This window comes from Fusarium oxysporum, chromosome VIII (genome assembly GCF_013085055.1).
Source record: "Fusarium oxysporum Fo47 chromosome VIII, complete sequence".
Lineage (NCBI taxonomy): Eukaryota > Fungi > Ascomycota > Sordariomycetes > Hypocreales > Nectriaceae > Fusarium > Fusarium oxysporum.
Window position 1 is genome coordinate 2,907,573 of NC_072847.1, and position 18,401 is coordinate 2,925,973.

The 18,401-nt window shown below is 48.9% G+C and overlaps 5 protein-coding genes across 5 annotated transcripts; 4 read left to right on the forward strand and 1 right to left on the reverse strand.

Moving 5' to 3' along the window:
- Positions 1-3,894: 3,894 nt before the first annotated feature.
- Positions 3,895-5,983, forward strand: FOBCDRAFT_188418 (amino acid permease/ SLC12A domain-containing protein; the record flags this gene model as incomplete). Its single annotated transcript, XM_031187831.3, has 7 exons — positions 3,895-4,083; positions 4,135-4,378; positions 4,429-4,518; positions 4,569-4,780; positions 4,833-5,307; positions 5,357-5,598; positions 5,669-5,983. The coding sequence occupies 7 exons, from the start codon at positions 3,895-3,897 to the stop codon at positions 5,900-5,902; spliced, it is 1,686 nt and encodes a 561-aa protein (XP_031035096.2). The 3' UTR covers positions 5,903-5,983.
- Positions 5,984-6,290: 307 nt separating this feature from the next.
- FOBCDRAFT_230188 (uncharacterized protein) lies at positions 6,291-8,941 on the reverse strand. Its single transcript, XM_031187829.3, has 9 exons — positions 8,839-8,941; positions 8,662-8,784; positions 8,505-8,608; positions 8,267-8,458; positions 7,644-8,203; positions 7,324-7,597; positions 7,103-7,278; positions 6,872-7,055; positions 6,291-6,818 (listed from the first exon to the last, which is right to left on the reverse strand). Exons 1-9 carry the CDS (start codon positions 8,901-8,903, stop codon positions 6,337-6,339), a joined length of 2,160 nt encoding a protein of 719 aa, XP_031035094.2. The 5' UTR covers positions 8,904-8,941; the 3' UTR covers positions 6,291-6,336.
- Positions 8,942-9,698: 757 nt separating this feature from the next.
- Positions 9,699-10,875, forward strand: FOBCDRAFT_297554 (Alpha/Beta hydrolase protein; the record flags this gene model as incomplete). The annotated part of the gene is made up of 2 exons (XM_031187828.3): positions 9,699-10,336; positions 10,395-10,875. Exons 1-2 carry the CDS (start codon positions 9,834-9,836, stop codon positions 10,873-10,875), a joined length of 984 nt encoding a protein of 327 aa, XP_031035093.2. The 5' UTR covers positions 9,699-9,833.
- A 423-nt stretch (positions 10,876-11,298) lies between these two features.
- Positions 11,299-13,368, forward strand: FOBCDRAFT_50118 (pyridoxal phosphate-dependent transferase). Its single transcript, XM_031187826.3, has 3 exons — positions 11,299-11,937; positions 12,015-13,002; positions 13,058-13,368. Exons 1-3 carry the CDS (start codon positions 11,624-11,626, stop codon positions 13,136-13,138), a joined length of 1,383 nt encoding a protein of 460 aa, XP_031035091.2. The 5' UTR covers positions 11,299-11,623; the 3' UTR covers positions 13,139-13,368.
- A 797-nt stretch (positions 13,369-14,165) lies between these two features.
- Positions 14,166-18,345, forward strand: FOBCDRAFT_50121 (exportin CRM1). The gene is made up of 9 exons (XM_031187825.3): positions 14,166-14,563; positions 14,662-14,691; positions 14,749-14,821; positions 14,940-15,011; positions 15,070-15,791; positions 15,845-16,613; positions 16,668-17,368; positions 17,420-17,988; positions 18,037-18,345. Exons 1-9 carry the CDS (start codon positions 14,498-14,500, stop codon positions 18,272-18,274), a joined length of 3,240 nt encoding a protein of 1,079 aa, XP_031035090.1. The 5' UTR covers positions 14,166-14,497; the 3' UTR covers positions 18,275-18,345.
- Positions 18,346-18,401: the final 56 nt, after the last annotated feature.

An 18,401-nucleotide genomic window follows, 5' to 3' on the forward strand; every position in this document is an offset into this window, starting at 1 on the left:
CGATAACCGAGTTGGAAGCTTTTGTTAGTGTCTTTTGCATTACCCGTCCCGAGTCAGCCGATTTCACGGGCCGATGAGAGGAAAATTATTACCTGCAATAACCTGCGGCGCATTCTTCATTTGGCTGAAGAGCCGCAGGGGTTGTTTTAAGCATTAAGCTTACCTTCAATGAGCCACACCTGACAACCCAAAAGTCAGTGTGTAATTACCCTAGCTGCAGGTGCTACACTGTACAGTACATTGGATGGTAAACAGCGAGTGCTGACTGGCATGTGTTGGGCTAATTCTCGGTTGATAGTTACTTGCAAAGCTTGTTACACTGACCAGTTACACAGCACCAGCTGCTCGAAGAGGTCCTCTATTCATTAAGAAAGCCGGCACAGATCTGCTTTCTGCCAAAGCCAAGAGATACATCAAGCCTTACAACGCAAATGCAACCACCCATCGGAATTCCGATGCAATCTGGTGCAAATCAGTCAGCCTTGCATAATTTCTGGAAAAACTCGATACAGGGTAGCAATTCTGTCGTGTAGGTCAGCAATTTCGAAACTGTCGAATCAGAATGATATCTGACTCTGACGCGTATCTCGAGTGTTTAGTCCCAATACAGCAGGTTGGTTGAATCAGCCGCTGACCTTCCGCTCTAGGCATGTCTCTGCGCCGTAAAACTTTATTGCGGCGTGTCTTAGTCCCTTATCACTTGGCAATGGGTGATAACGAGCTGTTACTTGTCGAGCAAGGGGCAAGTAAGCTGTTGCATATATAAACCCCCAGTTCCGCCAAGACTCGAGCCAAGACTGTTTGCAAGATGACCGCTACACTTCAGGCTGTTCATACGCTACTTGCCTATGGTACAGAGTACCTAGGTACAGCATGAAGCTTACCCTATCTGCCTCGGTTACGTGACCTCCCGTCGATCCCGTCGCCCCTATCATCTCTGGGCTTTTCGACCCTGCAGCATGTAGCTGTACCTACGCCGTATTGCTCACGACCCTCCGACCAGACGCAAATGCCTCTGCAAATCATGTCGTCAGAAGACTAAGGCTGTTACGCTTAATGACCTGTTCGCCCCACGGATTGACCTTATCTAAACGACACCTCGCCCGCCGAATACAAATGCATCTAGAAGTTCCAAATCGCCAAGACGAACGAGTTGGCAGAAATCGGGGGTCGTGGGGTGGTCCTTGGCATTGGGGCTTGTTGCGGGCGCTGGTTATGTCACGGTAACGCTGTGCTTTGGCCACTTCGGCGATGCCGCTGTTCGCGGTTGAACTCTGGGTATGTCGCAGTGGGATGCAGGGTAATTGAGATAAAAAATGCTATTGTCGAGCTCTGTCAAGCCATTGAACTAGGTGGTTATTCAGGCTAAGAGATGGTAGAGAGCTGGCTGTTCTATCTTTGTAAGATGTTGGTGTCTTGGCCAGATATTGTGCATGGCCAAGACGGATGGCTGTTCCAGGGTAAGAGGAGGGATCTCGCTGTCACATCTGATGCCTAGCGCGCCGAGATTTTGGCAGAACAATGGAATTGTTCTTTTGGAGAAGTACACTTGATTGGCCATGAATTTGACTTCATTGCTTTAATTTTGTACAAGTCGATACCTATCTTTCCGGGTATGGTGAGTATGGTTTTATGTACATCCTGTAAATGGATGGTTCGAGAGTCACGACTTTTCAGCATTATATGGTAGTCCTTGGACAGCATGGGAAACTGCTCCTCCTCGCTGGCGAATTCATTGTTGAATGCGCTCTCTGGACCCGGTACGTATTCTCTAAGCATAGTAGCCACTCCTGTTATATTCAGCTTTATGTCTCCGGAAATAGTGCCATTGAAGTCTCTCGAATGCTTGTTAAACTTTGTCATATTTCAACGAGAAGAATCAAGCCAACGCATTGACAATGACTGTGTGGCCGACTTGTCAAAGTCGGGAGATGCGTGGATAGACAGATAAGGCCATTGACATACCAACCCATAGATATCCGCAATTGCTTGATAGCGTTAGCATCCAAGAGGACCTGAGACTTGAACTTCACAGCCAAAACTAGGTGTACAAAGAACCTACTATGCCCTCAATCTGGCTAAACATTGTATTCCTATGACATACGGTCGCCGTTTTGAAAATGTAAACAGCCTCTCGAGGACACGAGTATCTGGTGCTGTTATTTCTAATAGAGAATGAGCCACCAAATAAGTGCCTCTGTGTTTCTGAAGGCCGAGATAACCTCAAAGGCACAAACTATTCCTCAATACTGGTAGATGTATTCTACAATTGTATAGACTTCGCATTTGTTGTAAGTTTCCGCGACGTGGCTTGAGATGGGATGGTAGGCCACGTACATGCTTTCGCCGTGTTTTAGTAACTATTACACAGTCGGAGGAATACCCCGACGTATTTCAGACTTACGCAACTCTTCTGGGGAGGGTTTCTATGACGTTTCTGTCTGGTCTATTGAAGTTGGACGTGGGAGAAAATCATTTAGAGATATCTGCCACCACCACTCATGCTCTCCATGCTTTAACGGTGGCCGATTTTGCCGTCTAACTTACCAATAAGTCCGAGCTAACCTTAGCGTATCAAGCACTCCGTCGTGGTGCATTAGAACTTGGGATAAGTCGCCGTTCGAGAACTGGATTCTAGCAAACTATCATAAACACTGATATAGCCAATACTCAACTCGTAGGCTCTGGCTAAATCAATGCAATGCAACTCTTTTGACCCCGATTCAATAAGAACAGAATTACCAAAAGATAGACAGACACTGATATCGTGGCATGTTGTATATCTTGTTGGACACAGATGATAGAGAGTGTTTGACACATGGGCGTCAGGCAACGTGCAAATGATCGTATCAGAACGAGTTCCAATCCACTGGGTCGGTCTAGGCTTCCTGCAGAACGCCACCGGGACATGAGCCGCCCTCTAATGACATGAAGTATCTGAGCCTCCTACACCTACCTGATGTCGGACATTGCAGGGGATGCAAGACACCGGAACCCCGCGCCGATGAGATACGGAATGTCTCTTGATAGTCGAGGTTATCATACTTCAAAATCTCGCCGGGTCGAAGTGATGATAAGAAAGGATTGACTTTTTATATCAAGAAAGTTGATAACACTTGCCTAAACACAGCCGAGTTATCACGTTTATCAGATGCTGAATCGAACACGTTGAGTACCGTTATGAAATTGCCTCACGGCAATGGACGCCAACTGAACTAACTCTAACTACCTCTCGCCGTTTTCCCCGATTCACCCCTCGCGGTACCCTTCCTCATTCACGTCAAAAGTGGCTTATCGCTCAACTCGCTGATACCATGCCTAGCTCGGCTCAGCTTCTCCTCACCATCGGCAGATAACCACGATAAGATCAAGATACCGAGCAGCGATTTCATCATCGGAAGCACATCCGTAGCGCCACGGAGAGAGCTAAACTCAACTGTTATCACACGAAATCCGCTCTAACCAATGGTTCCCAACCTCACGACGAGTCTCGACTGATAGACGCTCGAAAGCTAGCTCGTTCTGGTCTAGTCGAAGCTGGGGTAGAATCCGGGGTAACTTTAAGCACTCAGTGGGTGTCGTAAATGCCTGATAGCGTTTTGATAGCCTGTTTTTCTTTCATCCTCCTCCCTTGATGCTTGATATAGAGATAGCCCTCGCGGATACTTTCCCGTAGAATCCAATCACGATACGATCGTCATGTTTGTCAATTTCCCCAGACTTTTCGCCTCCCTAGCTCTACTAGACAGCTCCATCACGTCTGAGGAAAACAGTATAAAGACCTACGATCGCCGTCGTGCAGAAAAGATGGATCCCAGCAAGCTCCCACTCCAGGGTCTTATCTCCATACAACAGCTTACCTAAACTGAACTCCTTTTGATATTATCCTTCATCATGCGTCGAGAAAGTATTCACGATGTCAACATTCCAGCTGGGATGACAGAAAAGTCCCGCGGTTCGATGACGAAAGACGATGGTCTTGACCTTGCCGCTTCACGAAGCATTGATGAAGTTCAAGCTATTGAAATGCAAGAGGGCAAACATGGACAATTCCATCGATCCTTTACACCACGACAAGTCCACGTAAGTCCTATAATCCAAAACCACTCACTCCACTAACATGAACTTTTCAAGATTATTGCTCTAGGTTCCAATATCGGTTCAGGTGTCTTCATCGCTACCGGAAAAGCCCTCGCGACTGGCGGTCCAGGAAACATGGTGATTGCATATTTCATGGTGTGCACATGTGTCTGGGCTGTTCTACAATCGTTGTCAGAAATGACCATTGCGTTCCCTGTTTCAGGAAACTACATCGACTACGCTGATCGTTGGGTTGATCCCGCTCTGGCTTTTGGAGCAGGTTTCGCCGAGTGGCTTGGTTCGTATACCTGAACTTGATTTTGAGACACGTATTCTGACTGTTGATAGGTTGGACTGCTATTGTTTCTGCTGAGGCTGGTTTCTTCCATATCTTGGTCGGATATTGGTCTGGAGGCTCGTTTCCTTTGGCCGCATCACGTAGGTTTCACTTATCAGCCCCCTTTGAATCCAACTAACGAGTCTTGTAGTCAGCATCTTCATGTTCGCCTGTCTCGTCATCTTTCTCCTCCCGAACACCGTATTCGCCTGGTTTGAATATGTAACCTCTCTGATCAAGATTTTCCTCTTCTTGATTATCATCACTCTCTCCTTGGCTTTAGTCCTTGGAGCTGGTCCTAATGGTTATGTTCATCACGGAGAGACATGGACTGACCTACCAGCATTCCTGAACGGCTTCTCTGTAAGTCTTGAAGTACACCCCTTTGACTTTACTCCTACTAACAACTTTGCAGGGATTCGCCAACTGTGCACTCCTCGCTACCTGGGCTGTCGGCGATCAAGTCTTTATCGGTATCATGGGCGGTGAAGCCGAGAGCCCACGCTTCTCCCTCGCTCACGCGACCAAGCTCGTCCCCTTCCGAGTCAACTTCATCTACATGCTCAGCGTCGTCTTCATCACCCTTCTCGTTCCTTCCAACGACCCTCGTCTTCTCGGTGGAGGTGGTGTTGCTGCATCACCCTTTGTCATTGCTGTCACAGACTCTGGAATTCCCGGTATCTCTTCGCTCCTGAACGCTGGAATGATCTGTGGTGTCCTCGCCATCGCTGCCGAATCTGTTTACCTCTCGTCACGAGTCCTGCGAACTATGGCCCATCAGGGTCTTATTTCTACACGTCTTGCACATGTCGATGATAAGGGACGTCCTAGACTTGCTTTGATAATTACCTCTGTTGTTGCTGTTGTTCTTGGATACATCCAACTTTCTTGTAAGTGAATCCTCAGAATTTGAGAGCATCACGACTGATATCGTTGCAGCTGGTGGTCTTACTGTCCTGAACTGGTTGATTTCCATTACAAGCGCCTCATTTTTCACAAACTGGATCATCATCTCCTTCACCAACTACCGATTCCACTGTGCCCTGAAAGCCCAGAACGACAAACTCTTCTCAGAGACTTATGCTTGGAGATCGAGTGCCTGGCCCATTGCACCAGCATGGTTGATGCTCATCTCCCTCATGTTGCTGGTCTGCTGTATCTACTCCGGAATCAATCCTGTCGTAAGTTACCTATAAAAGGATACTTCTCATGACAGTCTGTACGAAAGATTATCTAACTTATATATCACAGGGTGGTGCTGGCTTTTCTGCCTCCAACTTCTTCCAATACATGATTGGTGTTCTTGTCATCTTTGGCTTCACTGCTGGATACAAGGTCATCTTCCGAACTCCCTGGAGAGATCCTGCCACCGCCGACTGTCTTACCGGTCGACGACACTTGAGCGTCGAGGAGATCAAGCATCTCGATGAGTACTATGCTAAGCCCAAGTGGAGGCGCTTCCTCACTTATGTCCAACTGTGGTAAACACCACGTCTTGAAAGTTGTGTGATGTGTCGGGGTCTTGGGTACGGATGTATTCTATAGGTTTCGGAAACTATTCACAGCATACTATTAAAGTTTTCTCGCATTGGCCTCACCTACATATAACCTCCATCTTCGGTGATGTGCTTGTGATTCATTTATGGAAGCAGGAAGCCATTCCATTATCAAAGCTACTGTGGGTAGTTCGAAAGAGCTACAGCTATGTCACTGACTTAACTCACGATTTTAGAAGTTTATCTCGTTCCAGTGAAGAAGGAAAGAACTGGTCAGAAAGAAAGATGGCGAAAGGACGATCTTTGACGTCAACTTTCCACTCCGGGGGATAGAAGAGAACTCAACATACTGCCCAGCGATACAAGAAGTCCAATGATGAATCTCAATTATACTGTTTGTATTAAAATTGTACTTTTAGATACTCATGCCCCATCCACATCTTCAGCCATCGGATCCTCCGGCCACGGCCATGTCAAGCTATCAATATCCAGGGAATTAGCAATATTCAACAGCTGTTCCGCACTAAGCTCATAGTTCAGCCCCAATCCAAAGTCATCATCCGACTCGAGACTAAAAGGCTCGGTATAATCAGTGACAGAGCCTGTGCTATTGTCTATGTCATTCATAAAACCCTGTCGAGGCGTGTTTGAACCCTGTGTCGCAACCACAGGTCTCGAGTCATTGCTGGTGAGGAAGCCTTTGAGTAAGTCTTCTAGTTGCTTCAGTTCAGCTGCCACCATGTTGGCTACGAGATTGCCTCTCGAGTTCATCTCGTCGAAGAGGCCGTAGGCGCGTTGCGTCCAGGGAGTGTGGTCTGGTAGTAGCGATGAGTCAATCGCAGCGGCCATGAGCAGTGCGATTGTAGCAGTAAAAGCGGCGTCCTGATCGAACCTCAGGAATGTTTCTATCCGAGAATAAGCAACACGCTCAAATAAATGCTGGGACCGGAGAACTGACCTAAAAGCCCTTGCTCAGAAAGACTGGAGAGGATCCTCAAAATCTGCTGAGCAGACTCGGTGCACATCTGGACTAGCCCTTTCACACTCTCTGATTGTAGCCAATGCATCAAAGCTACCTCTAAGTGACCAAGTCTGGAAAGCAGGAAGGTGTAAAGAAGTGGTCTCGTAGTGAGAATGATGCACTTGTTCTGTTAGAAGTTGGCAGTCAGAGGGAGACGGACGAGCTTACTTGGTGTTGCATTAAATGGAGATGTGCTGATATTCGTGATATGCCAGCCATCCCCTCGCTTGCTTGAATCTCAAAGGACTTGTTCAATCGTTCTGTCACGGTAGCAATACTCTTGAGTACGGACTGGGTAGCACCGAGGTACCGACAGTCGAGCTTTCCCTCGAGTCCATAAACGGCTGCGATCGTTAGTGACGATCTCTCTGTGACACAAGAATACGCACTCTGGTTTATCTTTGCAAGAACCCTGCAGAAGTCAACATGTATCTTCAGAGCCTCTAGCTTTTGCGGCTGTCCTGGGAAGTCGGGAAAGCGTGCGCTTATCGTCTCGTCGGCTATACTCAGCGGAAGTCCCAGAAGCGAGATCAGCTGGCGTTCGAGAATGTAGAGTGTCCAGAACATGTGTCGGCTTCTCTGTACATAAGCTGCGTCAAGAGAATTGGATTGCATCTCGGTATGTATACCGTGTTCTAGGCCATGACGAAGTGCGGAGCAGACCTGATGCCGTTAGTTACTATACATATTTAAAGAGCCAATTGCTTACCAGACGATATGCCTGTTGTATGTGATCCACAGATTGCAGATATAGAGCAGCGCAGCAGAGAACCTGCATCTCTTCTATAATATCACAATCAAAGAAATTGAAGTCGGGCATGAGCTTCATGGCTTGTATGAAGAAGTCACCACCAGGAGGCCGTCTTGACTTGGTTGACTGGACCACAAAAGCCTTTCCAAATGCCAGGACAAGAAGGTAGTGAACGAACCACAAAGGTTCTGCACGCGCATATTCAGAAGGGTTCTCATGGAACAGACGGAAGCGTTCCATGAAGATGTCCTCATCGAATAGGCTGTACAGCCAACCACAGTGAAACTTGACCGAGTTGATGAGATATAGAGCAAAGTCTTTAGTTGGCAGGGCAGACATGTCGGGAACGTCCTGGGCTGTAAGCTTTCTAGTCCCATCCCACCTCAGATCGAAGACCTTTCCCTCAGTGCCAGCAAAGTGCAAATTGTGCATTGATAGTGGACGACCCTTGACGCGTTCGTGTGTCATGGTCAAGACTCTCTTGTTGAAGGACCAATTGGATGATGTTCCCATGAAAACTGACGATAAGTTAATCCTCAATTTGAGAGGCTGGCTGTTTGGACAAGTGTTTATGAACTTACGGATGTTGCCTGTGACGCTTGGAACAAAGTCATACGTGTGGAAGGCTAAAGGGTTTGTGAGAGGAGCTTTGCCTTCGCCATTAGGCTGTTGATTTTGTGCTTCGGTTATTCCATAAGGAGAAATTGAAGTTGAAGTCTTTATCACTTGTTCTGAGATCTCGTTGCTCTTAGTAGATAGTGGTATACGATCACCTGGTACTCTCAGTAGAAGGCCGATGGGAGACCAACAAAGACTTACTCAAATCGGGACTCCTTGACCGGCCAGCTGTAGCTTCAAGGAGAGAGTGTTGCTCTGAATTGTTCTCTAAGGCCGCCAACCTCTCTTGGAGACGGTTGATATACCTGGAAGAGATGTGTAAGTATGACTCCGTCAACAGTTCTTGGCATCGACTTACCCTCTCGAAACTACAACTTTGCGAGATTCATCATCGAATTGACACACTGACCCCCTCTTATCGCATTGCTGACATGGCTGCGATCCAGAACATCTGATCTTTTGATCTCGACATCTTACACAACTGATAATCTCATAAGTCAGTTGTTGAACCTGTATCGTTGAGATAAGAACATACGCTTTGGGAACACGCTTCCTTGCATTATTTGGTCTTGTAGGATTAGCTCTTGTAGACGATGACATCACTTTTGAAACAAAAACACACAAGAGGCACAGAAATGGTTAACGGTGATAATATTGATGTATGAGCAAAACAATGGCATCCTTGTGACTCCCCATACTTGACGGGTAGGTTTCCGCAGAGAGAGCGGGGTAGGGATTGATAGGAACTCAGAGCCGAAAGGGGAGAATGCAAGTATTCTAGAACGTGTGGGTATTGCAAGACGATTGGCCTTGCGGAGTTGATCGTCTACCGTTCCTGATTGCGTTAGGAAGATCGTTGATGTTGATTCAAGGTCCGCTTATTGCCTATAATACGAAAATGGTTACAAAACAGATCTTATTGACAAGGTCACCTGTGATTCGAGGCATTGATTGAAACTGGTCCTTAGTCCTATGCAAGCCGCATGATACAACGTTGCAAACGACGTATGGTAGTTATGCGAATTGATATTTAAAAATAGCCTATCATGACCTTGTAATGGTAGAAGCACATTAACTCATACTATCTTCAACCAAAACGATATCCGTAATGTCAGGCTTTTTACTCCCTTTGGCCTCACCGAAGAAGGCACTCAGCAAAAAAAAGATTGAAAAAAAATTCCGTAGACCACAAGACACGAAATTACCACGTACTCTCATTCCTGATTCTCCCGACTAGATGCTTTGTGGATGGACCAAGCTAACGAGCGGCTGAAGGCTGAAGCTTATGGGCTAAGTTGGTGGCTTGCAGGCTGAGCTTTTGCATGTGCGACAAACAATATCTTTGCGGAAGAAAGGGACCTTGATATTTGTGCTTATTTTAAGCTTGATTGAAGTCTTTAGTGGTAGGTTGGATTTGTATAAGAGGGGAGCGATACCCATGCATTAAACCGTCATACTCACCAACATTAACACCTACACCAATACGCCTGACCTACACAGTCTCATAGCCTTACCAAAAGACAACCACCAATGATCGGCTTCCATCTTAGCTACCAGTGGCTTCACTACACTCGACCTTCAGGACCTCCATCTCCAGTCCCCGAAGGTCTGGAGCGTCACTGGGTAAACACACCCCAAGGCCGAATCGAAGTCCTCTCCAACACCTCATCCATCACCAACAAATTCAATGGCCCTCCTATAGTCTTTTGCCACGGCGGCATGGGCTGTGCATGGGTATGGACAGAATATATGAAATATCTAGCAGCACGCGGTGTTCAATGCTATGCCGTTTCACTGCGCGGCCATGGTGAATCGTGGTATCCATCCTATTTCCGCATGGTCTTTGCAACGCCTCGAAGTGCTTTAGCTTCTGACCTCGTTGCGGCTATAGAGTGGGTGCAGATTAGGGAAAAGAGCGAGGTTATGCTTGTCGGACATTCCAGTGGTGGTGGTTTGAGCCAGGCTGTTCTCAGCGATGGATTAGCGAATGTGAAAGCACTTGCTTTGCTGGGTGCAGTTCCAGGATTTGGATCGTGAGTCAAGATAAACACGTATCTCGAAGCTCTTGCCAGGATACTAATGCAGTCACAGAATGGGCGTGTATATGAACTGGTGGAAGATGGATCCATGGTTCACAATACGACTGATCTTCCATCTCTGGCACTCCAACTCACCTCTGTCCCACCCCAAGCTCACCCAAAGAGCTTTCTTTGGAGACAAGTTCCCTCTCTCAGCCGTCATCCCGTTCCAACGCCATATGAACCGCTATGAGAGTTACTTGTGGCCTTTCGGCATGATGTACAGCTTCACGTCGCCGTCAAACATCTTGAGTCATATTCGCAATGACGGTGCGAGCGGTGAAAAGGTGCTCGTCATGGCAGGTACTCAAGATAAGCTCATGACAGTTCCTGTGACGGAGAAGACGGCGACGTTTTACCGTGAGGCTGGAAACGACAAGCGAGATGGTGTAAGACTACGATTCGTTGAGGGAGCAGGGCATCATTTGCAGAATGATGTTCAATGGGAAGATGGCGCAGAGAAGTTGTTTGAGTTCTATAAAGGCATCGCTTAGAGGGGGTATCTTGGGACTGGCGGTGGGTATTGACCGCATTCGGTCGGTCAACCGTTTGTTATTCTGCTACTTCAGATCGGGACCCTTCCCGTAGAGCGCTCGCAACTCCATCATGATAACTCACACCATTCGATATTCTATTTCCCCGAAGCAGCGGAAACGCTTACCATATAAAAATAGCCGTTCGATATAATCGGTTCAAGATCCCGAGAGATGACCGAATCATCGTCTACTCAATTCAAACCTCTGGCTCCGGTAGCGGCCTCACATAACCCGAGCTAACCTGGACACGACACTGAGAAAGCTCCGTTCGCTGTGCTGAAAGAAGCAAAAAACGGGGACGGAAGACAGGGGATTCCGGGGCTAGAGTCAGTACACTCAGCGCATTTCCCTAGGCGAAGTTCCCTCTTCCTCTTCCCCTGAGGCAATTCATATAACTCTGAATCAACAACCTCAAAATCGTCTTTTTGCTGCTTAAAAAACTCTTGGTTGCGTGAAGTTTATATCTCGGTGCTTCATAGACCCGAAAACCCCGGCTTCTGTACCCCGAATCGGAAGCCTACCGACGTTCTCTATCCTCTCGGCCTTCTTCCGTTGCAGCAGGCACATTTGCTTGCGGCACTGCAAAAAGAACACACCTTTCAGAAGGCCTCAGGCAGTCAACCTGGCGCCCCTTCAGCGGTTGTCGTCCGTGGTAGTGGGGGTAGGCGCAGCAGCCAGTCGTAGCCTGTTAAGATCGGCACTTGCAATGGAGGGGAGAAAGGTGCCCCGCGCTCCGGAGCTGTCCGCCGAGAGCCCCTCTTCTTCTTCGGCGGGCTTCAAGACGTATTCGGCCGCTGGAACTGGATCTGCGTCGGCCGATAGGATCTCTCTCGTCTCAGGTCATTTGTCGTCTTCTTCTTATACCGCGGCTTCTCCTGCTCAAGCTTCAGTTTCTTCTCAAGCTCGTCGTCTTTCAACATCCACAGCCACCATGTCTTCTCAACCTGAACACGCTACTCTCCTCATCCCCGGACCCATTGAGTTCGATGATGAGGTCCTCAAGTCCATGGGCCACTACAGGTACGATACAATGCGACTTGGATCACGTCCGCGTGATGTGGTTGATAATATCTTGCTTGCTAATACTTGCCACACAGTGAGAGCCACGTCGGCCCCGGCTTCGTCAACACCTTCGGCGAGACCCTCACCCTGACCCGCAAGCTGTTCCAATCGACCGACCCCTCCGCCCAGCCCTACGTTATCTCCGGCTCCGGTACCTTGGGATGGGATATTGTTGCTGCCAACCTTGTCGAGGCTGGTGAGAACGCCCTCGTTCTCAGCACTGGATACTTCGGCGATGGCTTCGCCGACTGCCTGCGCGCCTACGGTGCCAACGTCACCAAGCTCGACGGTGAAGTTGGCGGCCGACCTCAGCTCCCCGAGATCGAGAAGGCCCTTTCCGAGAAGAAGTACAAGATCCTCACAGTCACACATGTCGACACATCGACTGGTGTCCTGAGTGAGCTTAAGAACTTGGCCGCTACTGTCCGCCGTGTCTCCCCCGAGACTCTTGTTATCGTCGATGGCGTCTGCAGTGTGGCCTGTGAGGAGATCGCTTTCGATGAGTGGGGTCTGGATGGTGTTGTTACTGCCAGTCAGAAGGCCATTGGTGTTCCCGCTGGTCTCTCCATCTCATTCTTCAGCGGCCGAGCTGTCGCCGCTGCTCTTGAGAACCGCAAGACTCCTATTCCCGCTTACTTCGCCTCTCTGAAGAACTGGACACCCATCATGAAGAACTACGAGGCCAAGAAGCCCTCTTACTTCGCTACTCCTTCTCCTCAGCTCATCCACGCCCTCCACACTGGCCTTACTCAGATCTTCACCAAGCCCCTATCCGAGCGATTCCAGGGCCACATCGAGGTTTCCAACAAGGTCAAGAAGGCTGTTACCGATCTTGGCCTGAAGGTCGTTGCTACTAAGCCCGAGGACCAGGCTCACGCCATGACTGCTATTTACCTTCCCGATGGCATTGGCGCTGCTGATGTTCTGCCCAAGCTGGCTGCTAAGGGTGTTGTCTTTGCTGGTGGTATTCACAAGGCCATTGCCCCCAAGTATATTCGATTCGGCCACATGGGAGTCAGCGCTGTAAGGGTACCCGATCCTGTTCACTCGAGATGATCCGCTAACGTAGTTTCAATAGCTTGACCCCAGCCGAAACCACATCGAGAAGGCTCTTAGTGCTCTTAAGGATAGCTTGGTCGAGGCTGGTTACAAGGCTTAAAAAGATAATGAACGAATATCAACATCGCTTGAGTACGGTCAAAAGACGGCACATTGCCAGTTCTTCGCCGTTCATGCAAAAAAAGTTAAATAATGAAACTATGGCTGGCCATGTATGGATATTTGGATACAGACGGAGCCAACTATAGAGGGTTGGCCAGTATTGTCTTTTGTCGATAGAGCGAGCCTTGAAAAAATATGATACTTTGATGACCGACGTGTTTAGCCATGGTTCGTTGAGTTTTGTGAGCTATCAGTTTATGCCTCGTGATGTTGTCTGCTGTCATGAAGGGTGCGATATCTCTCTCATGTTTATGCAGAACACCAAGCATGTTCATATTTAAGCTGTCCTGAACTGTATCTAACGTTGAAGAGGCAATCCTGAATATGTTTGGCTAATGATTGTTATCTTTGAGCCATCTCAGATTACGATCGTGATTCGGGTAGCCGCATGCGGTAATTTCAGCTCACACCTTTGTACGGGATTGACAAACACGCGCCGTTGTGAACCCAGAGCGAATCATGAGATCGATCGATTAATTATGCGCTCGGGAGGCTGGGGAGTTTCGGTAAGTTCAAGTACCGCTACAAAGATCCCAGCGTCATGGGTCCGACAATCCGTAGCTGAGTTCCCTTTTGGTATGAGAAATCCGCAGTGACAGCATCAACCGCTGCCACGGATCAAAGTAGAGATACATTGATGTGATAGTGACATGACATGACAGGTAACCCTCAGACTTGCATTTTCAAGCCCCGCTGCTGACAAAACCGCCCTCAGTGCGAGACAGACGGGTATAGGGATCCAATCCGTTAAGATCGAGAAAGCTCAGAGCTCGCCCTGGTTGCTGGTGGTTACTGGAACTTACCTTACCTTATAGCGTACCTAGTGACGCAGGCTGCGCTGCGGGGCATTTCTGTGCTCGGTACTCCACTAAAGGTACTGTATTCACAGTGCTTTTGCTCCCCTTCAACTCCACTCTCGTCCACTTCAAGCCGTCCAGACCATCTCTTCACACCTCACCTCACCTCACCGACGTCGTCCACTTTGCCTTGCCTTAGTTTGCTTTTACCAAAGCCGAACTTTGCATTTCTCCTCTTTTTCATTTTTCCTACGCGAACCCCGACAATATTCACATCGCCATATCCCCCCCTCTCTCTATCTCTCTCTCTTCTCTTATTATAGAGAGCTGCGCCACTGTTTCTCTGATCTATATCTGCCTGGGGCTGGTATTTGCTTGGATCTTCTCTCTTCCCCCGCCTCGCCTCGTCTCGTTCGCCCACCACAACCACCACCTCCAACCGCCAACCTCTTCTCCCACTTCTTAACGATCCTCTCGTGAACCCGAAATAACCACACGAAATGGCCGCCTCCATTGAAGAGCTGGACGTCCTCGTCCGCTCCTTCTACGAGGGGCGCGGTGAGCAGGTAGGTAGTCTTCTGGGCGTCGGTTTTTACAAACCGTGGACCCCGCGCGTCGGCATGAGTGAGGAACGATAGCTAACTCCGCCTCGTTAACCGTGTAGCAAAAAGCCGCCCAAGCTGCTCTCAACCAGGTTCGTACAGATCTAGCTCTCGGCTCGTGCAGAGCTTTTTACTGACTTGAGCTACAGTTCAAAGAAGACCCCGATGCGTGGCTCATGGTCGACAAGATCCTCTCGGATGCGCAGTACCCTCAAACCAAATGTGTGTAGCCTCGGCTTTGCGCCACTTCCTATGTGTGCTGCATTCAAGCCAGCTCTCCTCCCTTCGATCTATGCGAATACTGCACTTGTGAATCCACTCGACTAACAAATTTTGACAGACTTGGGTCTGCAGGTTCTGGACAATGTGATCTTGACAAGATGGAAGGTCCTCCCTCGGGAGCAGTGCCAAGGTCCGTCTTCACCGCGATAACAGCTTAGCAACCAACTCTGACGACCTGTAACTTGTAGGAATCCGAAACTTCATCGTCCAGTTCATTATCCAGTGCTCGAGCACCGAAGAGTCGCTGCGCCAGCAAAAGACCTTGCTCAACAAGCTTAATCTCGTCCTCGTTTCCGTACTCAAGCAGGAGTGGCCTCACAACTGGCCTACCTTTATCAACGAAATCATCTCGTCCTGCCACTCCAACCTATCCATCTGCGAGAACAACATGATCATTCTTCGCTTGCTCTCGGAGGAAGTTTTCGATTATTCAGCCGAGCAGATGACATCAACCAAGACACGCAACCTCAAGCAGACCATGTGCGCCGAGTTCTCGCAAATCTTCAACCTCTGCCAGGAGGTTCTCAACACGGCCACACAGCCTAGTCTGATCAAGGCGACCCTCGAGACCCTTCTACGATTCTGCAACTGGATCCCCCTGGGATACATCTTCGAGACACCGCTTATCGAGACACTGCGAACCCGTTTTCTCTCGACCCCCGAGTTCCGTAACGTCACCATGCAGTGCCTTACTGAGATTGGTGGTCTTCAGACTGGAGGCCCCGGCCAGCCCAACTCTTACGACGAGCAACTTGTTAAGATGTTCACCGAGACCTTGACTACCATTGCTAACATTATTCCCGTTTCTCTTGATCTCAAGAGCACATATCCAAGCAGCAACTCGAGGGATCAGGAGTTTATACAAAACCTGGCTCTCTTCCTCTGCAATTTCTTTGGAATGCACTTGAACGTAGGTTTTGCGCTGTGTTTGACATCCGGACGATTCTAACATAATCGTGATAGCTTATCGAGAAACTCCCCAACCGCGATTTCCTCATTCATGGTCACTACTATCTTATTAGAATATCGCAGATCGATGATCGAGAGATTTTCAAGATTTGTCTCGACTATTGGCTCAAGCTTGTCCAGGAGCTTTACGAGGAGATGCAGCAGCTCCCCATGACCGACCTGAACCCTCTCATGGCAGTTGGCGCGGGAATGTCTGGAAGCGGCGCCCCGAACCCTACGATGCTCAACAACTACCCTCTCCGAAAGCACAAATACAACGAGGTCCTCTCTAACCTTCGAGTCGTTATGATCGAGAAGATGGTCCGTCCTGAGGAAGTCTTGATTGTTGAGAACGACGAGGGTGAAATTGTCCGAGAATTCGTCAAGGAGAGTGACACAGTACAACTTTACAAGACGATTCGAGAGTGCCTGGTCTACCTGACACATTTGGACGTGGTCGACACAGAAAACATCATGACCGAGAAGCTCGCTCGACAAGTCGACGGAAGCGAGTGGTCCTGGCACAACTGCAACGTTCTTTGCTGGGCTATCGGCTCGATCTCTTTGGCGATGAACGAGGAGACAGAGAAGAGGTTCCTTGTTACTGTCATTAAGGATCTCCTCGGTCTTACTGAGATGAAGCGAGGCAAGGACAACAAGGCCGTTGTCGCCAGTAACATTATGTACATTGTCGGACAGTACCCCCGCTTCCTCAAGGCTCATTGGAAGTTCCTCAAGACAGTTGTCAATAAGCTGTTCGAGTTTATGCACGAGTCACACGAGGGTATGTGAAAACAGCTTGAGCTGAAGATTAAAATGCTAATCAACATTGGTTTAGGTGTCCAGGACATGGCTTGCGATACGTTTATTAAGATCGCCCGCCAGTGCCGACGTCACTTTGTAGCCCTGCAACCCAGCGAGCAGGAGCCTTTCATTGAGGAGATCGTTCGAAACATGGGCAAGATCACATGCGACTTGACACCTCAACAAGTGCACACCTTCTACGAGGCCTGCGGTTACATGGTTGCCGCTCAGGGCAACAAGCACCAGCAGGAGAGACTCCTTGCCGACCTGATGGCTATCCCCAACGCAGCCTGGGACGAGATCATCAAGCAGGCAACAGTGAACCCAACTATCCTTCAGGATGCCGAGACTATTAAGGTTATTGGAAACATCATGAAGACTAATGTGTCTGCTTGCTCATCTGTGGGGTCCTATTTCTATCCCCAGATCGGCCGCATCTACCATGACATGCTCCAGATGTACAACGCCACAAGTACACTGATCTCCGAGGCTGTGGCTCGCGATGGTGAACTCGCCACCAAGATGCCCAAGGTCCGAGGTCTCCGAACCATCAAGAAGGAGATCCTCAAGCTCATTGAGGTGTACGTCGATAAGGCAGAGGATCTTCAGGCCGTCCGTGCCCAGATGGTTCCTCCTCTGCTGGAATCTGTTCTTGTTGACTACAACCGCAACGTCCCTGGCGCCCGCGATGCCGAGGTGCTCAAGGCTTGCTCTACTATTATCACCAAGCTTTCTGTCAGTATTCTTTTAATCATATTTGCAGGATTTTATGCTAACGAGTAACAGGCTTTAATGGAGGACCAGGTTCCTACTATCATGCAGAACGTTTTCGAGTGCACTCTGGAGATGATCAACAAGGACTTCTCTGAGTTCCCCGAGCACCGAGTCGAGTTCTTCAACCTCCTCCGAGCCATCAACTTGCACTGCTTCCCTGCCCTGCTCAAGCTCGACAACAACCAATTCAAGTTTGTCATCGACTCATGCTCATGGGCTTTCAAGCACGACAACCGAGATGTCGAGGCGGCTGGTCTTAACATGGCTCTGGAGCTGATCAACAACATTGCTGAGAAGACAGATGTGCAAACCGCCAACGCTTTCTTCCAGCGATTCTTCATCACTATCCTCCAGGATGTGTTCTTCGTTGTGACCGACAACGACCACAAGGCCGGCTTCAAGACACAATCCATGTTGCTGATGAAGCTCTTTTATTATATCAACCCTGCCGATGGGTCTCAGCCTAAGATCCAGGGACCTATCTACAGCCCCGATCAAGCGCAAGCTGGAACCGACAACCGAGAGTTTGTTGCCAACTTTGTAGCTAACCTCCTACAAAACGCCTTCCGCAACCTGCAAGCGTACGTATCCCCTCTGCCTTTCATGTCACTAAGCTAATCTTTATATAGGAACCAAATCACAAGCTTCGTCGAAGGCTTGTTCACGCTTAACACGCAGTACGACAAGTTCCGACTCAACCTCCGTGATTTCCTCGTCTCCCTCAAAGAGTTTGCTGGCGACAACGCTGAGCTCTTCATTGTCGAAAAGGAACAACAGGAGCAGGACGCCAAGGCCGCTGATATGGAACGACGACAGAAGGTTGGCGGTCTTCTCAAGCCCTCTGAGCTGGACGATGAGGAGCTATGACTCAACGAAGAACTTCGGACAGAATTTGCGCCCAATGCCGCCGATGAAGCGGGACCGACGGATGCAGCTGGTGATGGTTGGGACTTCTACGGTCTCTGAGAGTTTGCACTCAAGCTGCAACCCAGCG

Coding starts and splice junctions, on each gene's coding strand:
- FOBCDRAFT_50121 (XM_031187825.3), top strand. CDS start 14,498: ATGGCCGCCTCCATTGAAGAGCTGGACGTCCTCGTCCGCTCCTTCTAC. Junction 15,012..15,069: donor CCCTCGGGAGCAGTGCCAAG/GTCCGTCTTCAC, acceptor TGTAACTTGTAG/GAATCCGAAACTTCATCGTC. Junction 16,614..16,667: donor TATGCACGAGTCACACGAGG/GTATGTGAAAAC, acceptor ACATTGGTTTAG/GTGTCCAGGACATGGCTTGC.
- FOBCDRAFT_230188 (XM_031187829.3), bottom strand. CDS start 8,903: ATGTCATCGTCTACAAGAGCTAATCCTACAAGACCAAATAATGCAAGG. Junction 8,785..8,838: donor AGGAAGCGTGTTCCCAAAGC/GTATGTTCTTAT, acceptor TGAGATTATCAG/TTGTGTAAGATGTCGAGATC. Junction 7,598..7,643: donor TACAACAGGCATATCGTCTG/GTAAGCAATTGG, acceptor TAACGGCATCAG/GTCTGCTCCGCACTTCGTCA.
- FOBCDRAFT_50118 (XM_031187826.3), top strand. CDS start 11,624: ATGGAGGGGAGAAAGGTGCCCCGCGCTCCGGAGCTGTCCGCCGAGAGC. Junction 11,938..12,014: donor AAGTCCATGGGCCACTACAG/GTACGATACAAT, acceptor CTTGCCACACAG/TGAGAGCCACGTCGGCCCCG. Junction 13,003..13,057: donor GCCACATGGGAGTCAGCGCT/GTAAGGGTACCC, acceptor TAGTTTCAATAG/CTTGACCCCAGCCGAAACCA.